Source organism: Prionailurus viverrinus, chromosome A1 (genome assembly GCF_022837055.1).
Source record: "Prionailurus viverrinus isolate Anna chromosome A1, UM_Priviv_1.0, whole genome shotgun sequence".
NCBI lineage: Eukaryota > Metazoa > Chordata > Mammalia > Carnivora > Felidae > Prionailurus > Prionailurus viverrinus.
In genome coordinates, this window is record NC_062561.1 from 29,155,357 (window position 1) to 29,182,184 (window position 26,828).

The window sequence follows — 26,828 nt, forward strand, 5'->3', positions numbered from 1 at the left end:
TAGTATTCTCTGAGCTTCCTGGATCTGTTGGTTTGTTGTCTGTTATCAATTTTAGAAAATTCTTAAAGAAAAAGGGAAGTGAAAAGTTACAGATGTGGTAGATATTAATCCTACTTTATCAACAATCATTTAAAATGTGAATGATCTAAACATACCAAATAAAAAACACAAACTATCAGAATGGGTTTATAAAAACAAGACCTTACTATTTGCCGTGTATTAGAAATCTACTTTAAATGTAAATACACAGATAGATTAAAAGCTAAGGGATGGAGAAAGATATACCATGCTAACACTAACTTAAAAAAAAAAATCTGGAATAGCTACATTAATTTCAGACAAAACAGACCTCACATCAGGAAAAATTATTAGGGATAAAGGAAACATCACATAATGATAAAGGGGGTAAATTCTCGAAGAAGACATAAAAATCTTTAAGTGTGTGTGTACCTAACAACAAAGCATCAAAATACATGAAACAAGAACTGATAGAAGTACAAGGAGCGGGGTGCCTGGGTGGCTCAGTCAGTTAAGTGTCCGACTTTGGCTCAGGTCATGATTTCACAGTTTGTGAGTTGAGCCCCCGTCAGGCTCTGTGCTGACAGCTCAGAGCCTGAAGCCTACTTCCAATTCTCTGTCTCCCTCTCTCTCTGCCCCTCTCCTACTCATACTCTGACTCTCTCTCTAAAAAATAAGTAAACATTAAAAAAGAAAAAAAAGAAGTACAAGGAGAAATAGACAAATCCACTATTACAGCTGGAGACTTCAACACCACTCCATCAGTAATTGACAGATCCAGCAGCCAGAAAATCAGATTCTAGTTGAATTGAACAGCGTCATCAGTCAACTGGATCTGACATGTATAGATTACTTCATCCAGCAACAGCAGAATACACATTCTTCTCAAGATGACATGGAATATTCACCAACATAGACCACATCCTGGGTCATAAAACAACTTTAATAAATGTAAAAGAATGAAATTCACACAAAACACACTCCCAGACTATTAAATTAGAAGTCAATAATAGAAAGATAGTTGAACAATCTCCAAATATTTGGAGACTAGCAAAACACTTCTAAATAACACATGAGTCAAAGAGGAAGTCTCAAGCGAAATATGGAAGTATTTTGAGCTAAATGAAAATACAACTTATCAAAGTTTGTGGGATGCGGCAAAGCAGTACTTTGAGTGAAATTTATAGTACTAAATGCATATATTAGAAAAAAATCTAAAGCAAATAATCTAAGCTTCTGATAAAACTAGAAAAAGAGCAAAAAGAAAAAAATTCAAAGTAAGCAAAAAAACAAAAACAAGACATAATGAAAATTTGAGAAGTCAGTATCATTGAAAGCAGGAAATCAATGAAACCAAAAACTGGTTCTTTGAAAAAAGTCAATAAATTGATAAACTCTAACCAGGCTAACCAAGAAAGAGAGAAGACACAATAATACTAACATCAGAAATAAAATAGGGGCCATTACTACTGGTCTCATGGACATTAAAAGAATAATAAAGGAACATTATGAATAATTCTGTGCCCACAAATCTGATAAATTAGATGAAATGGACCAGTTCCTTAAAATAAGTAGATAGATGATAGAAAGATAAAGGACCCTGTGATTACATTTAGAGCCTACTCTAGTAGTCCAGAATTATATTCCCATATCAAGATCTTTAATTTTTTTTAAGTTTATTTATCTATTCCGAGAGAGAAAGAGAGCGGGCGAGCTAGCAGGGGAGGGGCGGAGAGAGAGAATCCCAAGCAGGCTCTGCACTGGCAGCATAGAGCCCAACTCTGGGCTCAAACTCACAAACCGTGAGATCATAACCTGAGCCAAAACCAAGAGTCAAACGCCTAACTGACTGAGCCACCCAGGTGCTCCACCATCCCAAGATCGTTAATCACACCTACAGAGACTTTTTGCCATATAGACAGGTTTTGAGGTTTAGGGCATGGACATCTTTGGGCAGGGGAAGGGGGCTAACAGAAAAGGCATACTGAGAACTGAGTGGAGAATTTTTTAAATAGCTAAGTAAGAGACAGCCTACTGGGAAATCAAGAATGACCTCTGTGAGATTGGAGCCCACTAATCAGTCCATGATACTGGATGATCCTTGTCCGCAGTCTTGGTGTGGCTGAAGAACAAGCTGAATTCAACCAAGGATGGGATTTTTTTCTTGGCCTATGGAATAGAAGAACAATGGAATGAGGAAGTTGTTGACAAGCGTTTTCAACTGATGGAACTATAAAAGCAAAGATAGAAATGGGAAGTATTAAAGACTGGTGATAAAAGTTATTTGGGAGAAAGTCATGAGAGGGTTAGATGAGGTGCAACAGCTATGGAGGAATAACCAAGTGAACACTTTAAAAGAAACGGAGATCAGAGTCAGCATGGATTTTGTAAGTTCTTTCAGAAGTGAAAGTTTCTACCAATGACAAGAAGTGGATATGGCCCGGGGATTGGTTAATTTGATGAGGATGAAGATGAAAATCACTGAAGCAAGGGGGACCAAGGAACTGAGAGGCAGGTGTTGAATGAGTGCACCAAATACATCCTAAAACCATCCAGAATTTCAGCATGATTGGAGAGAAGAGAAAGTCTGTGAGTCAGAAAGAGGACAAATGACAGCAATAAGGAGGGGTCTAGGATAATACAGTCCAGTGGCATTCATCTCAAAGAAACATAGGGTTTTGTACAATAGTGGAAGAGTAATGGGCTGGAAGCAGTTGCTGTGAGTGAAGATAATGTGAACTGTCTCTCCAAGCACATGGTGAGAAAATAAACAGCACTCCAGTTGAAAGGGCTGCATAATGGAGATCTCAATTACAGTTGTCAGTTAAGGTTAAAAGATAAAGGGAAAGTGTTAAGAGCAGAGACAAGATGTGTAGAACTGTGTTGACCATGAGTGGAATACTTCCAGAAGATAAGTTGCAAAGAATACAAGGAAGAGACATAGAGGGAGGCTTGGCTAAGGAAGAGAAAACAGATGCGGATGAGAGTATGGGAGAGAACAAGCCAGAGGGATTTATGCCTTAAGTGGTCACTAAAAGACTGGCCACAGATCTGCCAAAAGTATTAGTCCTAGAAGATCCCTGGTGGATTAGAAGCAGGGTGAGGATAGGGGGATAGGCTTTCAGAATTCAGCGATAGCACAGATAGGATTTATTTTAAAGGTATTCCTGGCCTTTGATAATTAGAACTCCAGCTAGTCCTAAATCACCTGTGGGGTGTACTGACCATCTGGCTGTAGGTTCAGAGTTTCCCAAAAGCCAAAGGCAACATACAATCCAATTCAGGTGCCAACAAGACACTTTAGCTACTTAAAGATAAAAAATGTCCACTTGCCAACCTTACCTTGATCCCACAACCAAAAACAACACTAAAAAGGAGAACTACAGACCAATTTCCCTGATGAACATGGATGCAAAACTTCTCAACGAGATACTAGCAAACTGAATCCAACAACACATTAAAAGAATTATTCACCAAGATCAAGTGGGATTTATTCCTGGGCTGTAGGGCTGGTTCAATATTCATAAATCAATCAATGTGATACATAACATTAATAAAAGAAAGGATAAGAACCATATGGTCCTCTCAACTGATGCAGAAAAAGCATTTGACAAAATACAGCATCTTTCTTGATAAAAACCCTCAAGAAAGTAGAGATAGAAGGAACATAACCTCAAGATCATAAAGGCCATATATGAAAGACCTACAGCTAACATCATCCTCAATGAGGAAAAAGTGAGAGCTTTCCCCTAAGGTCAGGAACATGTCAGGGATGTCCACTTTCACCACTGTTGTTCAACACAGTGTTTGAAGTCTTAACCTCAGCAATCAGACAACAAAAATAAATAAAAGGCATTCAAATCAGCAAAGAAGAAGTCAAACTTCCACTCTTCACAGATTACATGATACTCTACATGGAAAACCCAAAAGACTCCATCAAAAAACTGCTGGAACTGATACTCAGCAAAGTTGCAGGATACAGAAATCAATGTACACAAATCTGTAGCATGTCTATACACCAATAATGAAGCAGCAGAAAGAGAAATCAAGGAATAGATCCCATTTACAATTGCACTGAAAACCATAAAACAGCTAGGAATAAACTTAACCAAAGAGGTAAAAGATCTGTATGCTGAAAACTATGGAAAGGTTATGAAAGAAATTGAAGAAGACACATAGAAATGGAAAAATATTCCATGCTCATGGACTGGAAGAACAAATATTGTTAAAATGCCAATACTACCCAAAGTAATCTACATATTCAATGCAATTCCTATCAAAATAACAGCAGCATTCTTCACAGAGCCAGAACAAACAATTCTAAAACTTGTATGGAGCCAGAAAAGAACCCAAATAGCCAAATCAATCTTGAAGAAGAAAACCAAAGGCAGGAGGCATCACAATCCCGGACTTCAAGCTGTATTACAAAGCTGTCATCATCAAGACAGTATGGTACTGGCACAAAAACAGACACTCAGATCAATGGAACGGAATAGAGAACCCAGAAATGGACCCACAAAGTATGGCCAACTAATCTTTGACAAAGCAGGAAAGAATATCCAATGGAAAAAAAGACAGTCTTGTCAGCAAATGATGTTGGGAAAACTGGACAGCAACATGCAGAAGAATGAACTTGGACCACTTTCTTACACCATATCCAAAAATAAACTCAAAATGGATGAAAGACCTAAACGTAAGATAGGAAACCACCAATATCCTAGAGGATAAAACAGGCAACAACCTCTCTGACCTTGGCCACAGCAACTTCTTACTAGACATGTCTCTCGAGAAAAGGGAAACAAAAGCAAGGACCTCATCAAGATAAAAAGCTTCTGAACAGCAAAGCAAACAATCAACAAGACTAAAAGGCCAGGAAAAGTTATTTGCAAATGACATATCAGATAAAGGGTTAGTATCCAAACTCTATAAAGAACTTATCAAACTCAACACCCCAAAAACACAAATAATCCAGTGAAGAAATGGGCATAAGGCATGAAGACACTTTTCCAAAGAAGACATCCATATGGCTAACGGACACATGAAAAGATGCTCAACATCACTCATTGTCAAGGAAATACAAACCAAAACTACTATGAGATGCTACGTCACACCTGTCAGAATGGCTAAAATTAACACCTCAGGAAACGAGATGCTGGTAAGGATGCAGAGAAAGGGAAACAGTTTTGCACTGCTGGTGGGAATGCAAACTGGTGCAGCCACTCTGGAAAACAGTAGGGAAGTTCCTCAAAAAATCAAAAATAGAACTACCCTATGACCCAGCAATTGCACTAACAGGTATTTATCCAAAGGATACAAAAAATGTTGATTTAAAGGGGCACATGCACCCCAATGTTTATAGCAGCACTATTGACAAGAGCCAAATTATGGAAGGAGCCCAAATGTTCATTGACTAACGAATGGATAAAGAAGATGTGGTGTATGTGTATGTATGTTTATATATATTTATAATGTTTATATATACAATGTTTATATATATATATATAATGTGCATGTATGTTTATATATATATATATATAATGGAATATTGCTTGGCGATCAAAAAGAATGAAATCTTGCTATTTGCAACAACATGGATGGAACTAGAGTGTATTATGCTAAGCGAAATGAGTCAGTCAGAGAAAGATAAATATCATGTGATATCACTCATATGTGGAATTTAAGAAACAAAACAGATGAACACAGGGAAGGGAAGGAAAATTAAGGTAAAAATAGAGAGGGAAAAAAAGAGAGGGAGGCAAACCACAAGAGACTCTTAAATACAGAGAACAAACTGAGGGTTGCTGGAGGGTTCTTGGGGCGGCAGGGGGAAGAGCTAAATAGGTGATAGGTAACAAGGAGAGCATTGTTGGGATGAGCACTGGGTGTTATATGTAAGTGATAAATCACTAAACTCTACTCCTGAAATCATTACTACACTGTATGTTAACTAAATTGGATTTAAATGAAATTTTAAAATAAAAAATGTATTATTAGCAATCATCCTTTTCAGAAACAACCGTGAAATCATTCCTACCCTTATTGAGTAAATCAACAAATAGGTACTGAATGCCTACTAGGTGGCTGGCATATATGCCAATTGCATAATTGTGAACAAGATGCTCACAGTGTCTCTGGAGGAGGTACATAAAAAACACTGAGCTGATAAAATAGTGTAATGATGGGAGGTGCACAGTATTGTGGATGCATTTGGAGGGGGCACAAAACACTTTTAGGGATTTAGGGATCAAAATCATGAATAGGAGTTAGTGTGGAAAAGATAGGGAAAGAAGGAGCTCTGCACTTTCAGAAGAATGTGTTCTTTTTATTTGTTTTTATGTCTCGTTCTGATCAGGTTGTTGGTTTTAACTGGTGATTATGAATGCTTTCAGATCATTTGATCACATTTTCTGGATGCAACTTCCTGTCTATCTTCTTCATTAAGCACTTCTTTCTCTGGGTAAAAATTAAATAGAATCAGTTTTTTAAAAATGTTCACTTTATTGCAGTAGTTATCCAAAAGTGCAAAATCCCAAAGTAGAGCTATAATACTAACAGAAATTTGTGTACTAGGACTAACAGCTACACATTCGGGGAAATGAGGTAGGTAGGGCTAAATAGGCATATGGTTAGTGATTCAAACAATTTTCTTTTCCTTTTTTTAATGTTTATTTATTTTTTGAGAGAGAGAGAGACAGATTGTGATTGTGGTAGGGACAGAGAGAGAAAGGGAGACACAGAATCCGAAGCCGGCTCCAGGCTACAAGCTGTCAGCAGAGCCCAACATGGGGCTCGAACTCACAAATCGTGAGATCATAACCTGAGCCCAAGTCAGCCACTTAACCGACTGAGCCATCCTTAAACAATTTTCTTTAATAAACAGCAGAGAACCAAATCTATTACTGAGACTATAGAAGTTGAAGCTATTTCACAGTTAAAAACTTATCAGACCTAACAATCTTCTTAGAGGACAGGGGTCAGTAGGCACTGAAATCTGTTATTCTTTTTTTTTTTTTTAATGTTTATGCACTTTTGAGAGAGAGAGAGAGAGAGAGTGAGCAGGGAGGGGCAGAGAGGGAGATACAGCATAGACACAGCCTGAAGCAGGCTCCAGGCTCTGAGCTGTCAGCATAGAGCTCGACACGGGGATCCAACTCAAGAACTGTGAGATCATGACCTGAGCTGAAGTCGTAGGCTTAACCAACTGAGCCACCCAGGTGCCCCATGAAATCTGTTATAATTCTTATACTAAGCTTCATAGTTACTTAAATCTACACTGTCCAAATGTTTTTATTCTATGACATATTAAAGAACTTAGAGACACACTGACAATCAGTCCTTTTTTTTTTTTTTTAATTTTTTTTTCAACATTTTTAATTTCATTTTTGGGACAGAGAGAGACAGAGCATGAACGGGGGAGGGGCAGAGAGAGAGGGAGACACAGAATCAGAAACAGGCTCCAGGCTCCGAGCCATCAGCCCAGAGCCTGACGCGGGGCTCGAACTCGCGGGGCTCGAACTCACGGACCGCGAGATCGTGACCTGGCTGAAGTCGGACGCTTAACCGACTGCGCCACCCAGGCGCCCCGACAATCAGTCCTTTAATAACAATTCTCACCTCAAGACCTGGAAGGAGCCTTTCTAGTTCTTCTGGAATGCTCTTTGCCCAAATATCTGATCTGCAAAGCCATTCAAACGTCATCTCATTAGAAATGCCTTCTTAGTCCTTCCCACTTAAAAGCAGTAAGCCATTCTCAATCACTCTATTTGGTGTAGAATTCTACATACATAATAGCTCAAGGGAATTGTACAATTTATGTTCAATAACTGCTCTCTGCTTCTCTTTCTCTCTGCTTCAGTTTTTGAGGGGGAGAAATGTGTATTAAAACCTCTAACTATGTTGATATTTCTATTTCTCCAGTTCACTGCTTTTGCTTGATATAATGTAAGGGTATGTTAAGTGCATATAAGTTCAATAATAAATACTTAGTATTTTTTTCCAGATAAAATTGACGTATTAGTCTCAGGTGTACATGATTCAAGATAGATATATACATTCATATATATACATATATATATGATTGCAATGTTTAATTAGCGTTAAACATAATTATTAACATTAGTTAATAGATATATACTTAGTATTTTTTTCCAGATAAAATTGACATATTAGTCTCAGGTGTACATGATTCAAGATTATATATATATATAATCGCAATGTTTAATTAACATCATCACCATACAGTTAAACATTTTACCATTAATTTTTTACAGTTTAATTTTCAGCATTAAAAATTCATTTTTAAAAAAACTCATATTTTTTAAACCAATATACAGTTGAACAAAGCAGGGGTTAATGGTATTGACCCCCTACGCAACTGAAAATCCTGAGGTATTGACTTCTGACTATCCAAAAACTGCTAAGCCTACTGTTGACCAGAAGCCTTACCAATGACAAAAAATTGATTAACATATATTTTGTATGTTATATTATACATTGTATTCCTACAATAAAGTAAGCTAGAGAAAAGAAAATGTTAAGAAAATCATAAATAAAATACTTCTACAGTACTATACTGTATTTATAAAAACAAGTCAATGTATAAAAAGATCTATGCAGTTCAAACCCATGTTATTCAGGGGCCAACTGTGTAATAATGTCTCTGTTATTATATTTTGCATTAAATTCTCTTATTTGGACTACTATTCCACCTTATTTTGGTTCATTTTAGCCTGCTATATCTATTTCCATCCTTTTATTTAAATTTTTGTTTTTAGGTGTCTCTTGTAAACGATTAATACAACCAGAATCTTCTATTTGGTTATTTAACCCATTCATATTTACTTGTAATCAGTGCTACATCCAAATTTCTGCCACTTAATTTTCCATTTACTGTAATCTTTCTCTGTTCACTCTTTCTGCTTCCCACTAGACAAACTGAGTTACTTCTCATTTTTGTTTTACATTTTATTTGTATTCTTAGTTTTTATAATCAAATTCATGTTTGTTTACTCAATTTCTTAATCTTTTCAATCTCTGTAACTTCCTTTTAACAAGAGGCATTATAGGGGCACCTGGGTGACTCAATCAGTTAAGCATCTGACTTTGGCTCAGGTCATGATCTCATGGTTCATGGGTTCAAGCCCCTTGTCAGGCTCTGTGCTGACACCTCAGAGCCTGGAGCTTGTTTCGGATTCTGTGTCTCCCTCTCTCTCTGCCCCTCTCCCTGCTCATGCTCTTTCTCAAAAATCAACATTAAAAAAAAAAAAAAGGCATTTTAACTCTCTTGTATGTCTTAGTCAATATCTCCAACTCCAATCATGATAGTAATGCCTAGAATTTTAACAGTTGTAAAGTTTCTCTAAAGATAACAGTACAGTTTACAAAAATACTTGATTACTTTTCTTCCATATCTCTTATAGCATCTTCCAGATTTTGTATCTTTTAATATTGCTCCGAAAGCATTTTGTGTGATAACATTTGTAAGGAGAAATCTTCTGAGGTCTGTATACTTGAGGATATTTATGCTGTCGCATTCCAACACTAATTTGGCTGGATATAAAATTTTAAATTCAAAGGTATTTTTCTTCAAAAAATCCAGAGGGAATGTTTTCTTCAATATTCAGTGATGCCTTTCATAAATCTGCTTCTCTTTCCTTTGAGAATAATCTGCTCTTTTTCTCTGTAAACTTTGAGACTATTTTCTCTGATATTCTAAAATTTCACTATAATCAACACTACTCTCATACTGTGCTTGATTATTCTTCATGGTAGTTATCACTACCTAATACCATATCCTATATGTTTCTCTCTCCTCCCACTAGAAAAAAAAACTCCATGAAAATAGGATTTAATTTTGTTCACTACTGTGTATGTCATACCTAGAATAGTGTGACACATAATAGGTGTTCAATAAATACAAACTGAGTTATGGTTCTTTATCTTCTAGGCTTTGCCCATGAAACTCATTCAGTTCCTCAAGAAAGAAATCACAAGAAACTTGAAGCCAAATTCTTAAATTACCACATTATGCCTTGACTCTGTGTCTGTTCCTATCTGTTCTGATAAACTTGGCAGGTTCACCCAAGACAAAGGACTTCTCACTTTTCTCTTGAGACTAGACACTTCTCTAAGTATTTGGGTCTCAGATGCCTGTCCTTTAGCTTTCTGAACTGTAAAGGGCAATCTGCCAAGGTTGGAGGCAGGCAGGGTGGAGATAAGAGGTGGGGGGGGGGGTGGTGTGTGGGACATGACACACCCTTGCCTCCCTTAACTAAGGATCCCCAACCATATCCCAGGATTATTTAATGTTTACACTCAAAGTGGGATGGGAGTAGGGAGAACAGATACAACCTCTATCCGCTGACTAGATTTCACCCTGTATCCTGCCTTCCATACCTTGAACCTGACTCCTCACATTTCAAGTGTATCCACCCAATAATTCTCAGAAACCCTAAATGATCCCAATGGAATACTTTTTAAAAGACTGCTGCTGCTGCTGCTGCTGCTGAAAAAAATAAAAATAAAGAAAAAATTTAAAGACTGCTACTGCAGCACAAATTCCACATTAATTACAATTAACAGGAATCTCTATGCAAGTGGCTTCTTGCTGAAAGTAACATAACACATTACAGATTTGCCAGGATTATTTAGTGACAAAGGTTACCTAGTTCTAAAATTATTAAAACACTAAAAAAGAAGTCAAGCTGCTGTGGCACCAGAGTTTATTGGTAGGTGTTTATTCTTTAATAACCAACTTTCTTTTTAAAAACTTGTAAAAATTAAGATGATTAAGTTTTTATTCCCTCAAAGAAAAAGGAAAAACATCTTGTAAAAATATTTTGTGTGAAGTAATAACACAAATACAAATAAGCAACTGTATACAAAATAATTTATTACAGCATATATAGGTTGGCATTATTTTACAGTGAGTTTTTTTTTCTCTTAACAATTATGAATCTAAACAGCTTAGAGTGAAGGAAAATCATTTTAATTAGAATGGCTTCTCTAAATAAAATCTCCCTTTTTGAATTTGTATTTGCCTCAAAGGGAAGTATTAATATTAGACATATTTACACAATTCTGAAAGAAATCTACTGAATGATTCCATTATTGTTTTCTGTACAGACAGAACAAAAACCTTTACCCCCTCCCAAAAAAATATTGCTGAACCATGTTTTAATAATTACACTAACAAGAGTTTTAAAGTCTCATTTTGCTGATACAAAAACATTTAATAGTCAATGCCTGGCTGTAATAGTAAGAACGAATGTTTCCTTGTCATTTGCATTCTTCCCGATTATGCTCCCTTGAAGCACATTGTTCAGATATCAAATACTTGTTGACACGCAAGCAATTTAGTCAAGGAAGCATAAGTCTTACCCGGGAGTCTTTAAAAGACTGGTCTAGAGATAGGCAACAAACTTACCAGTGAATTTCCATGATTAAGAAGCAAACCAATCCCCACATTCTGAATCATCTACATAAAACTGGAGTACCCTTACTCAGTAGAAAGTATCATTTTCATGGATACTAAAAAAGAAGTGGTAAATCACGAAAAAAATTAAGGTGGAAGGAAGGGCAAACTGAAATAAATTTTAAAATAAACCCCAGCATCTGCCAAAAAAAGTTCCATATTGTTTTTAACAGTTAACACTTTATAACTGACATGCTTTAATTAAAAGGCAAGCAAATAAACAAATACAACAAACCAGTAAGAGATCAAAACATAGTTTCTGAAACCAGCATCTAAAGAAAATAATACAGTGGGGCTGTATACAACTTAGCTTAGTAAGAAATTATATTTATGATACAGAAGTGACAGCACCCATCACAATGCTGATAATTTGAAAGTTTAAGAAAACTGTACAAGTATAAACAGGTAATTCTTAACATGTTTATGTAAATTGGCAGAGTCAGATAAAGAATAAAATAAGCTTACAGAATACTCCATTTAAAAATTCTATCCAAAAAAAAAAATTCTATCCAATTATTTCATTTCATATCTATATTAAAATACACCCTGAAAAAGAAACCCTGATCTGAATTCAGCTCTGAGTCTTACAGGAGTCAACCTTCTGTGGGATTTCAAATCTCATTTGCCAAGACATCATAGTTAGCTGTGTGGTTTAGTGCCACATTGTGACTGTCGACCTCATTCACAACGGGCAGGAAAGCGGAAGTAAAAGGAAGCAGGTTATGACAGGCCATCCTGTATTCTTCATACTGGGAATTACAGTTCCCAAAGCTGCCATCAAGCAGTGCCTCAGAAACCTTTATTAAAGTCTATGAGAAAAGGGGAAAATAAAAATTATTTTTAAGAGAAAATGTTGGTTAACCATCACTTTAATCAAAAGATGCAATTTGTTAATTAAGCAAAAGAAAACCGGTGTGGCCTCAGTGTAAAAGAACTTCTTGCTACCCACAGTAAGAAATCACCTCAAAACAGGAACACTTTAGAAATCAAATCGACAGAGCCTTAAAAAAGCGATATGCTTCTAATACTTGAAAAAGTGAATCTCTGAACCTAATCACTAAACTGGAAATATCCTTTATTAACAACAATCAATAGTTCCCATGTACTGAGTGTTTACTGTGTGCCACGCAGGTGCCAAGCCCTTCACAGTTTATCATTTCAATTAACCCTTAAACCAAGTACATGAGGTCAGTCATACAGACACCTCGTGTTATTGTGCCCGCTCTGCTGTGCTTTGCAGATACTGTGTAGCAACCCTACACTGAGCGAGTCTATCAGTACCATTTTTCCAACAGCATTTGCTCACTTTGTGTCTCTATGTCACATTTTGGTAATTCTTGCAAATATTTCAAGCTTATTCATGATTATTATATTTGTTATGATGATCTGTGATCAGTGATTACGACTCGCTGAAAGCTCAGATGATGCTTAGTATTTTTTAGTAACAGGTTTCTTTTTTTAAATTAAGTAGGCTCCACACCCAACACGGGGCTTGAATTCATGACCCGGACATCAAGAGTCACACCCTCACTGACTAAGCCAGCCAGGAGCACCGTAATAAACTATTTTTTTAATTAAGGTATGCACATTGTTTTTTAGACATAACACTTTTGCATACTTAACAGACTACGGTACAGTACGAACAGAACTTTTATAGGCACTGGAAAACCAAAACACTGATTTGACTCACTTTAGTGTGATATTCACTTTATTTGCAGTGGTCTGGAGCAGAACCCACAGTATCTCCCAGGTATGCCTGTATTTTCACCCTCGTCGTATGAGGAAAAGGAAGCTAAGAAATGGAAACTTGCCTTATGTGACCCAGATCCAGACCCAACTCTGAAGGCCCACTTAAGAATTAGGTTGTAAAGACACACATTTTGCCAGATCACTCAGTATCCATCAATTTGTAAAACTTATTCTGAAAAATCTTACCTTTACATTTTTATCTTTTATAGTTTCATCCAGTCTAGTGGCAATAGCAATTGCTTTTTCTTGCCTTGACTTGTCCAGAAAATACATCATTTTAGCACCTGAAATACCAAGACACTACAAAATGAGCAAACTCCTTTGATTTGATTGACATTAACCAGTGGCTTAAAATCTGGTTCCAATGACTTAAAGTCAGCAGTGAGTTGGAGCTGCCTCCTACCAGAACTTGTGAGCCAGGTACAGTGTCTCTTCCCAACTCCCAATTTAATTAATTTTTTTTTTCAACGTTTATTTATTTTTGGGACAGAGAGAGACAGAGCATGAACGGGGGAGGGGCAGAGAGAGAGGGAGACACAGAATCGGAAACAGGCTCCAGGTTCTGAGCCATCAGCCCAGAGCCTGACGCGGGGCTCAAACTCACGGACCGTGAGATCGTGACCTGGCTGAAATCGGACGCTTAACCGACTGCGCCACCCAGGCGCCCCCCAACTCCCAATTTAAAGGCATCCTCTTGACAGCCTGGCACCACAATGGGAGTACTTGTAAATGGCAAAACACTACAAAGCAGGGCTTCTGTCACAGAGATGGTTGTTAAACATTTACCAGGAGACCAGATTTAACAACCGATCCTTCCCCAAAGAAACACTATAACTGGAAATATAAATATGGGCTGCCCTGTAGTATCAATCGACATTTCAGCTAAAATAATTTTTTTAAGATGCTACGCTAAAGTGGGGCGCCTGGGTATCGCAGTCGGTTAAGCGTCCGACTTCAGCCAGGTCACGATCTCGCGGTCCGTGAGTTCGAGCCCCACGTCAGGCTCTGGGCTGATGGCTCGGAGCCTGGAGCCTGTTTCCGATTCTGTGTCTCCCTCTCTCTCTGCCCCTCCCCCGTTCATGCTCTGTCTCTCTCTGTCCCAAAAATAAATAAAAACGTTGAAAAAAAAATTAAAAAAAAAAAAAGATGATACGCTAAAGTAATACATCTAAGGAACAAATTACTGTCACAGAGAAGTGTGGAGGGACAAAAGGAAAATGGTTGCATGTTCACAAAGAAAATAAATATTTTTTAAAGCTTTTTTTTATCCTTATTCCTATGTAATTTTTCTGCATCTACTGAAATGATCATATGGTTTTTATCCTTTCTCTCTTACTGATGTGATGTATCGCACAGACTGATTTACAAATAGTGAACCATCCTTGCAAGCCAGGAAGAAATCCCACTTGATCATGGTGAATGAATTTTTAATGTATTGTTGGACATGGTTTGCTACTATTTTGTTGAAGACTGTTACAAGTATGTTCATCAGGGATATTGGCCTGTAGTTTTTCGTTTTTTGTCTTCATCTGGTTTTAGTATAGGGTAATGCTGGCCTCATAGAATGAATCTGGAAGTTTTTCTTCCTCTTCTGTTTTTGGGAATAGTTTAAGAATAGGTATCAACTCCTCTTTAAATGTTTGAAGCCGCCTGGTCCTGGACTTTTGTTTGTTGGGAATTTTTTGATTACTGATTCAGTATCATTACTGGGTAATTAGTTTGTTCAAATTTTCTGTTTTTTCTGGATTCAGTATTAGGAGGTTATACGTTTCTAGGAATTTGTCCATTTCTTGTAGGTTGTCCAGTTGGTTGGCATGTGCCTTTTCATAGTATTCTCTTACAGTCCTTTTTATTTCTATGGACTCGGTTGTTATTTCTCCTCTTTCACTTCTGATTTTGAGTCCTTTTTCCTTTTTTTTTTTTTTTTTTGAGTCTGGCTAAAGGTTTATCAATTTTGTTGATCTCTTCAAGGAACCAGCTCCTGGTGTCATTGATCTGTTCTATTGGTTTTCAGCTTCTATTTCATTTATTTCTGCTCTAATCGTTATTATTTTCTTCTACTAGCTTCATGCTTTGTTTGTTCTTCTTCTGTCTCCTTTGCATGTTAAGATTAGGTTGTTTATTGGACAGTCTTCTTGCTTCTTGATGTTGCCCTGTGTTGCTATCAACTTCTCTCTTAGAACAGCTTTTACTGCATCCCCAAAATTTTGCACCATGTGTTTTCATTTTCATTTTTTTCCATGTATTTTTTTTATTTCCTCTTTGATTTCTTGGTTGACCCATTCATTGTTTATTACAATTTTATTTAACCTCCATGTATTTGTGTTCTTTCTACATCTTCCAGAAAATGCTTGCATATTTACAAAGAACATATTTTTAAAGCTATTTTTCAGTAAAATTCAGTTTTACATTTCTCCTGTAAATTTTGGAGATTTTTGTTTCACACCTGGGGTATATGGGCTCAAAGCTCTTAATTTCACCATTAGTTCCAGCTAGGGTAATGGGATAATGACCATTTTGGGTACTGATGCAGGCTCACAGCAAGCTGGCTCATTCATTCACCATTCACTAAGCTACTACGCCTGGCTCTATACTGGACAATGTAGGAGACACATTAGTGACCAAGACAGCTCCAAGCCTTGCCCTCAGGGGCTCCCAGGACAGCACATCAGACAGTGCCAACCAGTGTGTCAGGACTGGGATGAGGAGGTACAGGCAGAGGGGTCAAGGCCAGGGAGGGGGGAAAGGGGACACTTCTGGTCAGAAACACCACAACGTATGGTATCTCTAAATAAGACCCTTTGCTGGGCACTGGGTACACAAGTGACCAAGAGAGATGTGTTCCTTCCCTTTCAGAATGGAGGCAACCAGTATTCATTCAATTAATAACCTCTTTCTCCATAACGGTATCTCCTGGTCCATGTTCTATGCTCATTTTTCTACTGGCCTTTAATCAATTTATATTTTTTATTGCTAATCTATAAGAACTCTACATATGTTATTAGCCTTTTATTAGTTACATATCTATAAATATTTTTTTTCCAATTGGCCTTTTGACTTTCTTTTTTTATTTTTTATTAAGTAACCTCTAACCCCAACATGGGGCTAAGAACTCACAACCCCAAAATCAAGAGTCGCACGCTCTACCCACTGAGCCAGCCAGCCTGGTCTTTTGACTTTTTTTTATGGTGTTTTAACTTTTATGTGGCAACATTTAACTTTTCCTTAGAATTTCACATAATATTTGGGAAGGTATTTCCCTAAAAACAATAAAAAAATGTTTTCGTCCATTATCCTATGTTCTTGAGGAGAAGTTCTTATTTCCCTTGGTACCAAGAAGTTGTAGTTTTTCACAGGAATTAACTTTTTTTCCCATAGACATCAGAATCAAGAAGTTTCCCTTTAGAACAAGAAAGCTTAAATTAAAATATTTAAGTATATGCTTAACATAGGAGCTTAGTTAACTATATTATGTACTTCATTTTGTCTCCAATTCCTCATCCACAATCTTTTGTCCAGTTTACCATCTTGTCCATCCAAGCCATTTTGTCATTTTATGAAACTGAATAAACTCCCTAAAATCCTTCTGTACAGGCAGGATATAAGTAAATCCTCAAAATATAAAATATGGCAAGTAATAAAAACACAAGAAAAAATAAATCACTCATAACCACAACACACGAAGGCAACCATTAAAGCTTTCATATGTATTTCTTTTCAGCCTTTATCCCATGTATTATTTTTTACAGTTGAAATTATATTGTATGTTACTTCTGTGTACGTGTTATGAAATTATTTACCCCCATTATTACAAATCATCCAAATTAACATCCCTTTACAGGACTGCTGGGTCTTCCATTCCACTACAAACCTGCTACTATTTCCCCTACTATCAGACATACATCAACTTTGTTTCCATTCTTTTCCCCACACTTACAGCATTTCAGTTAACGTCTTTGCACTTAAAGCTCTATCTCTGCTTTGGATTAATTCTTTAAAATTATTTACAAAAGTAAGATGGCAGCGAAAATCACAGATAATGTGACGCTCCTCATAAGAGGACAGGTTGCTTTCCTAAATGGCCGGGCCAGTTTACATTCATAGCAGCGAGATACAAGAGTGCTTACCCACCACATCTTTACCGTACTTCCGTCTCCTTTTTCCAAACAAACAGACCTTCCTTAACTGGAAAGATCAAAAATGATATTGCGTTCATTTCTACTGCTAGGATAACTTGTGAGGTTGAACATCTTTCCAAACGTTTATTTTCACCACATTCTAACCCTTTCCAGAACTGTTTTACCCCTGGGAGTCCAATACCAACCTGAAAGTAGGTGCTGAAGAGAGGTAGCATTGTGTCTGAGAAAATCCTCATTAAAACTTTCCAAATCCTTGTTGACAAATATTTTCTGCATTTCTTGAGATAGAACTTTACTCACAATGTCTGGAAGATTACTATGATTAGACACTATAAAAACAAAACATTTGGAATTGAAAAAATTTTTAATCTATCCTTTGAAACAAAATCAATGGAAATACATTTATATTTGTTATTAAGCTTGATACATTTCACACAGTAAAAATATTGCTCCTTTGGAATACTAAATATATTCTAGCTTAAAAATGCACTAATTTCTAACATATCTTTGCCAGCATGTTTAATTTATAAACATACCATAAATATTATCCTTTCCTTGCTTTACATTATTGCAAATCTCTTTAATGTCCAGCTTAATGAGAGGCCTCTGAACTGTCATACTTGCTTTTACATAAATATTACCTTTTTTCATACTTACCAGATTTAGAAAATTTAATTAAGCATTCATGTAACCATGGGTTATTACTGTTGATGGCAAAAGCTCGTTTGACAGACTGCAGCATTAACAGAAACTTCCCTGTGTCAGAAAAACATGGAAAGGTAACAGCATCAAATATTTACGTATGTTATTTTAGTCACTTTATTTTAGCCTCACTTAAATTCCAGTAACAAAATGTTACCTTTCCTATAACATTCATAAGTAAAATTCAAAGCTGACTTTGGTATCAAAGACAACTTTTATTTTCTAAAGAAAAGTTTGAAATCATGTAGAACTGCTTCAGGTAAACAATTTGTATGACTGTTCAAACTCTTCTTAAAAGGGATTTGAACATAATTTTCTAACTAGTTACCCCAAAAAGTTTTGAGTAGCAAAGGAAAAAGGGATTGGGAGCCTTTTGTGGAAGGCTGAAATGGATCTTTAAGAAACAAAAATCAATCTAACTTGATAAAGATTATGCTGAATATGGTCACCAATATAAGTAAGGATTAACAACTAAATTCAAACTATTACCTTTTCTAAAATATATTTCAAATGCTAATAGATGAGTGTCAATGTTATCAGCAACAAGGTTCTTAAGAGGTATAAGGAACTTGATAGCTTCTTCTAATGGATTTTCTATCTATTTTGAAACAGAAAGGAAAATTATTACATTTAAAAACAGCTACACAAGTCAGTTTCCCCCAAAATCTCATATTAATATGTCTCTAAAGTAATTTACCATTCTCTGTATATGACGAAATAAGCAAGAAAACATTTTAAAACTATCATCTGTAAACAAATTCAAAATAGTAATTTCAAAATAGATATGGCTCTATTGTTTCTTCCGATTATAAAATCATTATAATCTCATAAAAATCCAAAAAAATACAGGAAATTATTCCATAGGCTTAAGGAGATGGGACACCAAATACTGATAGCCCCTTATTCTTCAAACATCTATAGTAAAGAGGCAAATATAACTGTATCATGTGATTGGAAAAAATGACAAATTTGAAATACTTACACTAGATTCTATAGTGAATAAACCTGAAAACTAAATATTTCCCTAAACCTGGTCCCTAAATAACTACCAACACTTTGAGAAAATCCCAGCCACGAAGTGCTTTCTCTTTGTAGCTAAAACATATCAATATATATAAAATGTTTCCAGATGTAATAATTATATTGCTGCTGTAACACATTACCAACAAGTTAGTGTTCATAAAACAACACCTGTTCATTATCTTGCAGTTCTGTAGGTCAGAAGTCCAACATGGGTCTGGCTGGGCTTAAAAATCAAGGTGCCAGCAGGACCACCTCCCTTTTGGAGGTTTGAAGGGAGAGTATGTTTCAAGGCCCTTTCAGCTCCTCAAAGCTGCCCACAATCTCCATTTGTGGCTCCCTCATTCCCTCTTCAAAACCAGTAACAGGCTGAGTTCTCCTTACAGGACTCCAACCCTCTGCTGTCTCCCTCTACTCTAAAGATCCACTGTGATTACATTGGGCTCCCCAGACAATCCAAGCTAACCTCCTTATTTGAAGGCCAGCTAATTACAATCATAAATCCCATCTGCCACCTTTATTCCCCTTTGCCATGTAATGGAACATATTCCCAAATTCCAGGGATTAGGATGTGAAGAGATTTAAGGGGACATTATGCTGCCTACCACAACTACAATTCTACATATAATCTGCATTAACCAAAATTTGCGTATTATCACTCAAAACTAACTGACTAGTATCATGACCTTGAAATATTACAAACGGCTTCTGATCTACAGATGTAATTAAAACACGTTTGTGACCAAAACAGAACCAAGTAACATAAATTCTACCAAATCAAGACAGTAAATTTATCTCACCCTTTCTAATTTTTCAGGTATAAGTTCTTCTTTGAGACCACTGCCTTCTTCTTCTTCTTCATCTCTTTTTTTCTTTTGATTTTTTTGTTGACGTTCCCTTTCCGCATGCTTTCTCTCTTCTTCCAGTTTAGCCTTTTTCTGAGCTCTTCTCTGCTTGCTAAGCATTTTCTTCAACTCTTTGGCTGACAAGTTTTCTACAAATATCCAAATGAATACAAATTCTAAGTCAGTGTTTCCATGTTCCTCACATTCTTCTGCAATACACAGTATGAGTACAGCTTTTACAAGGGAAAAGGGGGAAGAGGCAACGATATGGAGGTTTTTAGGAAGTGCCACCACCTATCACACACCTGACACACAAAAGGCAACTGGTAAATACTGCATTGACTAAAATGAACCGATTCTAAAAAAAATAAATAAAAATAAATAATAATAAAATAAAATTAACCAATTATGGCCTAGTTCTGCCTCCCAACATGATAACATGACTTTATTTAGGTAAATCACTTCATCTCACTGAGTCTCAATCCCAATCTGCACATAGTGGGGGTGATGACACCAGCTATCCTCTTGGAATATATCAAGGACAAGTGAGACAATGCATACACACAGAATTGTGATCTGATCCGAAATATGCCTCCACGTTACTATCTCTCAAATATCTGTAGATACTAACATTCTAGTGAATAAAAACCTGTACAGATATCCTCATTGGCAGTATTATTTTCAATTAACTAGGCACTAGAAACTGTAAGAACATGTATTTTTCCCAAAGGGGCTCAAAGCTATTTTCACTTACAATTTAAAAAAAGAGAGAAAAAGAACCCAGTCCACAGACATTTCTATTTTTCCTTAATTGGCCTTACTGAAGATAAAAATAAAAATGACTGCAGGGCACCTGGCTGGCTCAGTCAATGGACTGTGCGACTCTTGATCTCAGGGCTGTGAGTTCAAGCCCCATGTTGGAAGTAGACATTACTTAAAAAAAAATAAAATCTTAAAAAATTTAAAAAACATAAAAAAATAAAATAAAAATAAAAATGATCACAAGTCATCCAATTAGGGCTATTTAGAATTATTAGCTACAGAGCACGATCCTGCTGACTTTTTCTAAGCTCCCCCCAGCCCCTGCACTGTTTTGGGGGCATACAGGCTACCTGATGCTGTCTTCACATCCATTTGACAAAACGCTTTTGTATGTATTGTTATGCTAAGGACATTCTGAAATTTTGTGTTCTTTTCCATCCTTTTACATCAAGTTCCTTTTCAGTTACCTGAATTTATTTCTTGCTGTTTGCTCTCACTGGTTAAGGGGTTATCATACAATTTCAAGTATATTTCAATCGCTGATCTAGCAGCCTTGAAATAGAAGGCATGTCTTCTGAGTATATCTTCTAATCTCAAAAGGTCAACATAGGCACGAAGGGTCATCTTTCTCATGCAGTATGTATGGAAGTCAAATTGATCATCGGTTATCTCAAAAAAATGCTTCAAAAAAAACACAAAATTATCCCTTATATATATGTCAGTAATGTCTATTTTTTGAAAGAAAATCATAAAAAACCCCAAATACAGTGTTCACAGTCACAGTTTCACTTAGTTGCCCCTCTCCACTGTTCAACACTACAAAGAACATCAAATTATTCTTTGCATTCAACTTAAGTTTCTGTTACTTGGCCATTCCCTGTATCACTTTTTGTGACGACACTCAATTTCTGTGTAATAAGTCAGATAATCAGATTTTTTTTAACCTTGAAATCAGTACATATTAATTTTGTTTTAGTGAAATATTTCTCCTCCATATTCCCCCAAAATGAGCAAGGCAGAGTTAAACGGAGCTCTGAATGAAGGTCAAATATACACAGGTTCACATTAAATGTTTACAAATCAGACTGTTCTACTCAACTTCGAGGACAAGCCCTGTCATCTCTATCCCTACTGCATGGCACAGGCCTAACATTCAATAAGCACAGTTTTTGCTAACTCAAGAGAGAAAATGCTTATCAGGCATGTGACCTCTTAATTTCCTACAGCTTCAATTATTTAAATTAGGTAGGAATAAAGAAATCCACATAGCCAATTTCATAAGGTTGTTAAGTGATCAAATAAGATAGTTTAAAAATTTCACTGAACACAGAGCATTCTAGCTTTTTCTCATTCAATAAACTCCCATTATTCTACCAACATTCCATTTTAGCAATGGTTCCTAAACTAGAGTCTATGTATAAATAAGCATAATAACATTGTCCTAAGCAGAGAGTTCAAGGCTTTGATCCAATTCCCAAAGGGTTCATGGCCCGAAAAGTTAAAGAACTAATTCCTTACATGGCAAGGAGATGATTAACAATTCAAAACAACTGATACTTTTGTTTTCTTTCCTATATGCCTCTCTGCCTCCATCTCCTTTCTATTCCCCTATTTTAGCTTCTCCAAAAATATACACAAAAATGAATGATTCAATACATGAATACAAATTAAGCTCTTCTGCTACTTCATCTCCCCTCTGTCCTGGGGGCCTAAGTACTAACTCACTGTGCAGAAGACACATTAGCAACTGTCCACATCATTCCATAATTTTATTTGTGTTGATAATTAGAAATACACTACACACAGAATGACATTAAGTACCTGAGACTTTAAGGGAAGAATTCTAAGGTAAGAAGTATAAAAGTACACAGTGTGGAGGGGAAAAAAATGGGAAAAAATAAACATTCAACATTAGTTTATAACTTCAAGAATCATGCTTTAATGTGTTTGAAAATTGCACTCCTCCCATCAATAAGACAAATCAATTCATAAGTATCAACATAAACTTGTTTTTTTATCAAAGGATTACAGGTTTCATAAAGCTGTTCGTGGTTAATATAAATCAAGTTATGTCTAGCACCAAATCTTAAAATTCAATACAACTGAGGAAAAATGGCAATGCCCCACATCAAGGAATACATAATGAGATGATAACATCTAAGAGATTACAGGACCTTTTTTTAAGTTAAGAAACATTTATGTGTAAAAGGCAGACACAAGTTTTAAGAGATACTCTAGCAGCTTTAGTAGACATATATTCTAGGTCAAGTCTTAGAGGGAGCAGTAGAGAACCACAAACATTTAAGCCGCCTCTTTATCAGTAACAGCCCACAGGCTGCCTCTCTCCAGTTAGTCTTCCATATATAGGGTAACCAACTTATCCTGGCTAGCCTGGGGCTTTCTCAGTTTTTCCAAGGAAAGTCCAGTGTCTTAAGAATACGCTTTGCCCCGGGCAAACCTGGATGTTGATCACTCTATAGTAAGCTCATAGTTGTGGACAGGATATGGCCAGAGTTAATTAGAAAAAGTAGGATACTAACAAAATAATTTTACTTTGGGAAGAAACGCTATATTGTAGAACCCTTTTAAGAAACAACTAAATAATCTTAGCTTGATTTTTTTTTTTTAATCTTTTATTTTCAACTATAGATACATAAGAAGTTACAAAGGTAGTGCAGAGATACCCTGGACACTGGTCTCTCAATTTCCTCCTAAGAGTTATATCCTCCATAATTATAGTGTGAGAACAAAATCAAAAACCTGACATTGATACAATGTGGGTATATAGTTCTAATGTGATTTTATCACATGTGTAGATTTGTGTAACCACCACCACAATCAAGACACAGAACTATTCCATCCCCACAAAGATCTCCCTTACACTATCTTGGGGTGATTTTTAAGTCTCTAGATTGATAAAACATAAAAATAAGCTAGATGACACAAACAGGTGAAGTTAGCTTCCCCATACTTCAGCATAATACGGTCACTTATCAGCTTCCTGCAGAAACCAGGTAACCAAATTTTAATAGACAGCTCACACTCTTAACTCCATCTTCCCCTCATCATAAATTACTAGTTCTTTGGTGGGGGGGGCAGGAATTGCTTAATTTGTCAAAATTAGGCTTGAATCAAAATAAGACGAGTCAGTAGAGAATAAAGAAATGCTATTCGTGGCCTAAGAGCACGGTTTCCTTTAGGAATTCCGTATTAGTCCCTCTCTTTTTACCCAGATTCCCCCACCCCCTTACTTCTCGGCAACCCTGGAGGAGCCCAACAAAAGGTCATATACAGAAAGGCAACAAAAATCTCTGATTTGAAAAATAATAATAATTAGATGAACTAGGGTAGTAAGCAACTCTACCCCCATTATAGAAAATCCGTTATTATAAAGCACACATCAACTAGATAAAGGTTAAGATACGCTAGAAGATAAAGTTATGAATTGCCTATGGTTCTGATCTATCAGAAATCCTAGATCTTATCATAAAGTTTTAGAAATATGTATTACTGATCCATTTCAGACATAAATCAGCATACTAAAATGAGAAACTAATCCCTGGGAAAAAAGAAAAGAAAGAAGTCTTGAAATATAAAATTATTATGAACACATGTTTATATCTAGTATCTTTATTTCCTTTTTTTTTTTTTTTAATTTTTTTTTTTCAACGTTTTTTATTTATTTTTGAGACAGAGAGAGACAGAGCATGAACGGGGGAGGGGCAGAGAGAGAGGGAGACACAGAATCGGAAACAGGCTCCAGGCTCTGAGCCATCAGCCCAGAGCCTGACGCGGGGCTCGAACTCACGGGCCGCGAGATCGTGACCTGGCTGAAGTCGGACGCTTAACCGACTGCGCCACCCAGGCGCCCCTATCTAGTATCTTTAAAGATGGTTGTTTTGTTTTATTTTTAATAAACCTCAATGTCTAAACATCAGATTAGGCTGGACTTCATAACCTTTACATATAATCCTAAAATCCTATGAGGGCTGCAAGATGAAAGCAAAAAAAATACTATCCTGGGCCATTCTAGAATTCTAACATTACAAATGCAATTAACTAAAAGCTTATAGCAATATATGTCATGGCTGAAACTGCCCTCAAGGGGAGAATTCTTGAGTAAGTTCTTGAAGGCAGAAGAAAGGCCTAGACCTTATTTGAACTTACATCCGTATTCATTGAAGGTGAAGGTTAACTGCAAAGTTTTACTTTTGAAAGGTCATCATTTCTTTACTAAAATATTTAAAATCCAGGCACAAAAGTAGGTCATGAAGATATTTATCATAATAAATCATTGAATTCTGTAATTACTCTTAAATCCTAACAAACTATATCATTAAGAATTCTTTCAGATTATGTTAATTTTATTAGAAATGCAATTAATAGCATTACTAATTTAGTGTTAATCGGCAAATATTTAATCACCCTATTTATACTAAGCACTCACATTTCTACATACACTAGAAGAGTTAAGTCTTACTTTTACTATGAATAACTCACTATAAAAGACTAGCTCACAAATGGCATAAGAATAGGCTCTTCCCTCACTTATCTGTGTCTGGTTCTTTCTGTCCTCAAGCACTAACAAATCCAAAACAGAAACAGTAAAGTTTCTAGAAATGATTATATAACATGACCAGAGGGCGACAATTTCTGCCTATTTTAATCTCTGATAGCCAATGGTTTTCTATTTTTTTTCTTCGAAAATGCTTTTTACCAGTCAAATCCTATTTCTTGAACGAGAGACACAGTTTATCTGACATTACAGACTTTTATTTCATGTTACTCAGACAAAAGTCACTAAAAATTTAAGGGAGAGCATAATCTAAATGAAACTTAGTAATGGAAGAGCTATTAATCATATTCTAACAATTCTCAAGAAATACCACCAAGAGAACTATTGATAGTCATGAATATTAGGAGGGGTGGGGCTGAAGCTGGAGATACTCATAGTTATAATGACCCTAAGGATGTGCAAATTTCACTTTCACAGAAAATCTGGTAAATATCTAGTCATGCCCTTGCTGGAATTACTGATCCATAAGTGCCTAGTAGCTTCTTCATTCAGGAAACAATCTATTGCTCCCTGAGAATGTCCTGGGTAATAAGCATGTATCTTTCCTTCCTAACAAGAATGCTTTTAAAGTGCTGGTAATCTGAGGAATGTTGAAACAAACTGGTGATCTATGGTTTTATCACAGAAATAAGAGCCGGGTTTAAATTAGAATGCTTGGATATTGCCTAAGTATTTCGCATATCATCTGAGGGCTTTATATTTTTCAAGGAGAAGATACGGATTTTCCCCCAGCGATATAGCAAGCAAGCCCAGGCTCAAAAAGAAAAAAGCAAAGAAACCAAACAAAAACAAAAAACTAGGTTATTTCCAAAAGGGATCAGGTATAATCCTAGTTCCAGTTCCCAGCAAAAGCCACCCCCTAAGATTTAGGCTTTCTTTTGGGTAACCTTGGAAGTTTCACATGGGGAAAAAGGCCAAAGTGACTGCTAGAGTGCAGACATCAGGCTCACCTGACTACGACGCCTGTGGTTTTATACTGCGTCAGCATGGGAACAGTGCTGCCGATTGACCCCACAACTGAGGGCTGCTGAGGACTGCCTCAGGGGTGCTTTTGTGGCTCTTTTCCTCCTGTTGTCCATTTGGAAGGAGAGTGCTTCAGAGATGACAAAGAACAGGAAAACAAAATTCACACAAAGGAAAAGAAAAGTCCCCTCACTAGGACATATCACACATAATCCTAAAAGCAAGTAATAAAATAAGCCTGCAAACCAGCCACAGATTGCTGTACAAAGTATCGGACGTGAGAACAAGTATCCTGGGAAGACAAACTGGAGAGAGGCTGGCTCCAGAGCAGATCCTGACGTAAAGGGGAAAGAGGTGGCCATCAGCTTGTGTGTCCTTCTGGGCTAGTGAGGAGATCAAATAATGGCCGGATTAGGAAACACAAATTTTGAATATATGTTAATAATAACAGTAATGGCTTGATAAATTCATCTTTTCCTTCTTCCCTCAGACCAAATTACGCAGCCCTGTCTCAATCATAACCATTTGAGGATCAAAACAAAGCAATCACTTATTCACAACTTCTGAATGTTTGAAAAGCT

General features: G+C 36.4%; 1 protein-coding gene across 9 annotated transcripts in view; it reads right to left on the minus strand.

The window, feature by feature from the left end:
• Window positions 1-10,957: 10,957 nt before the first annotated feature.
• Window positions 10,958-26,828, minus strand: part of NAA16 (N-alpha-acetyltransferase 16, NatA auxiliary subunit) — a 66,007-nt gene continuing 50,136 nt past the window's right edge. For 8 of the 9 annotated variants that reach the window (XM_047854154.1, XM_047854159.1, XM_047854147.1 and 5 more), the window contains 7 exons: window positions 21,176-21,389; window positions 19,902-20,095; window positions 18,571-18,679; window positions 18,037-18,135; window positions 17,565-17,708; window positions 13,427-13,524; window positions 10,958-12,300 (listed from right to left, as the gene is read on the minus strand). In XM_047854154.1, the coding sequence (XP_047710110.1) occupies window positions 12,103-12,300; window positions 13,427-13,524; window positions 17,565-17,708; window positions 18,037-18,135; window positions 18,571-18,679; window positions 19,902-20,095; window positions 21,176-21,389 (1,056 nt within the window). In that variant the 3' untranslated portion in view covers window positions 10,958-12,102. Of the gene's footprint in view, window positions 12,301-13,426; window positions 13,525-17,367; window positions 17,426-17,564; window positions 17,709-18,036; window positions 18,136-18,570; window positions 18,680-19,901; window positions 20,096-21,175; window positions 21,390-26,828 lie in introns of all 9 variants that reach the window. The other variant, XR_007151167.1, reaches the window with a different exon arrangement.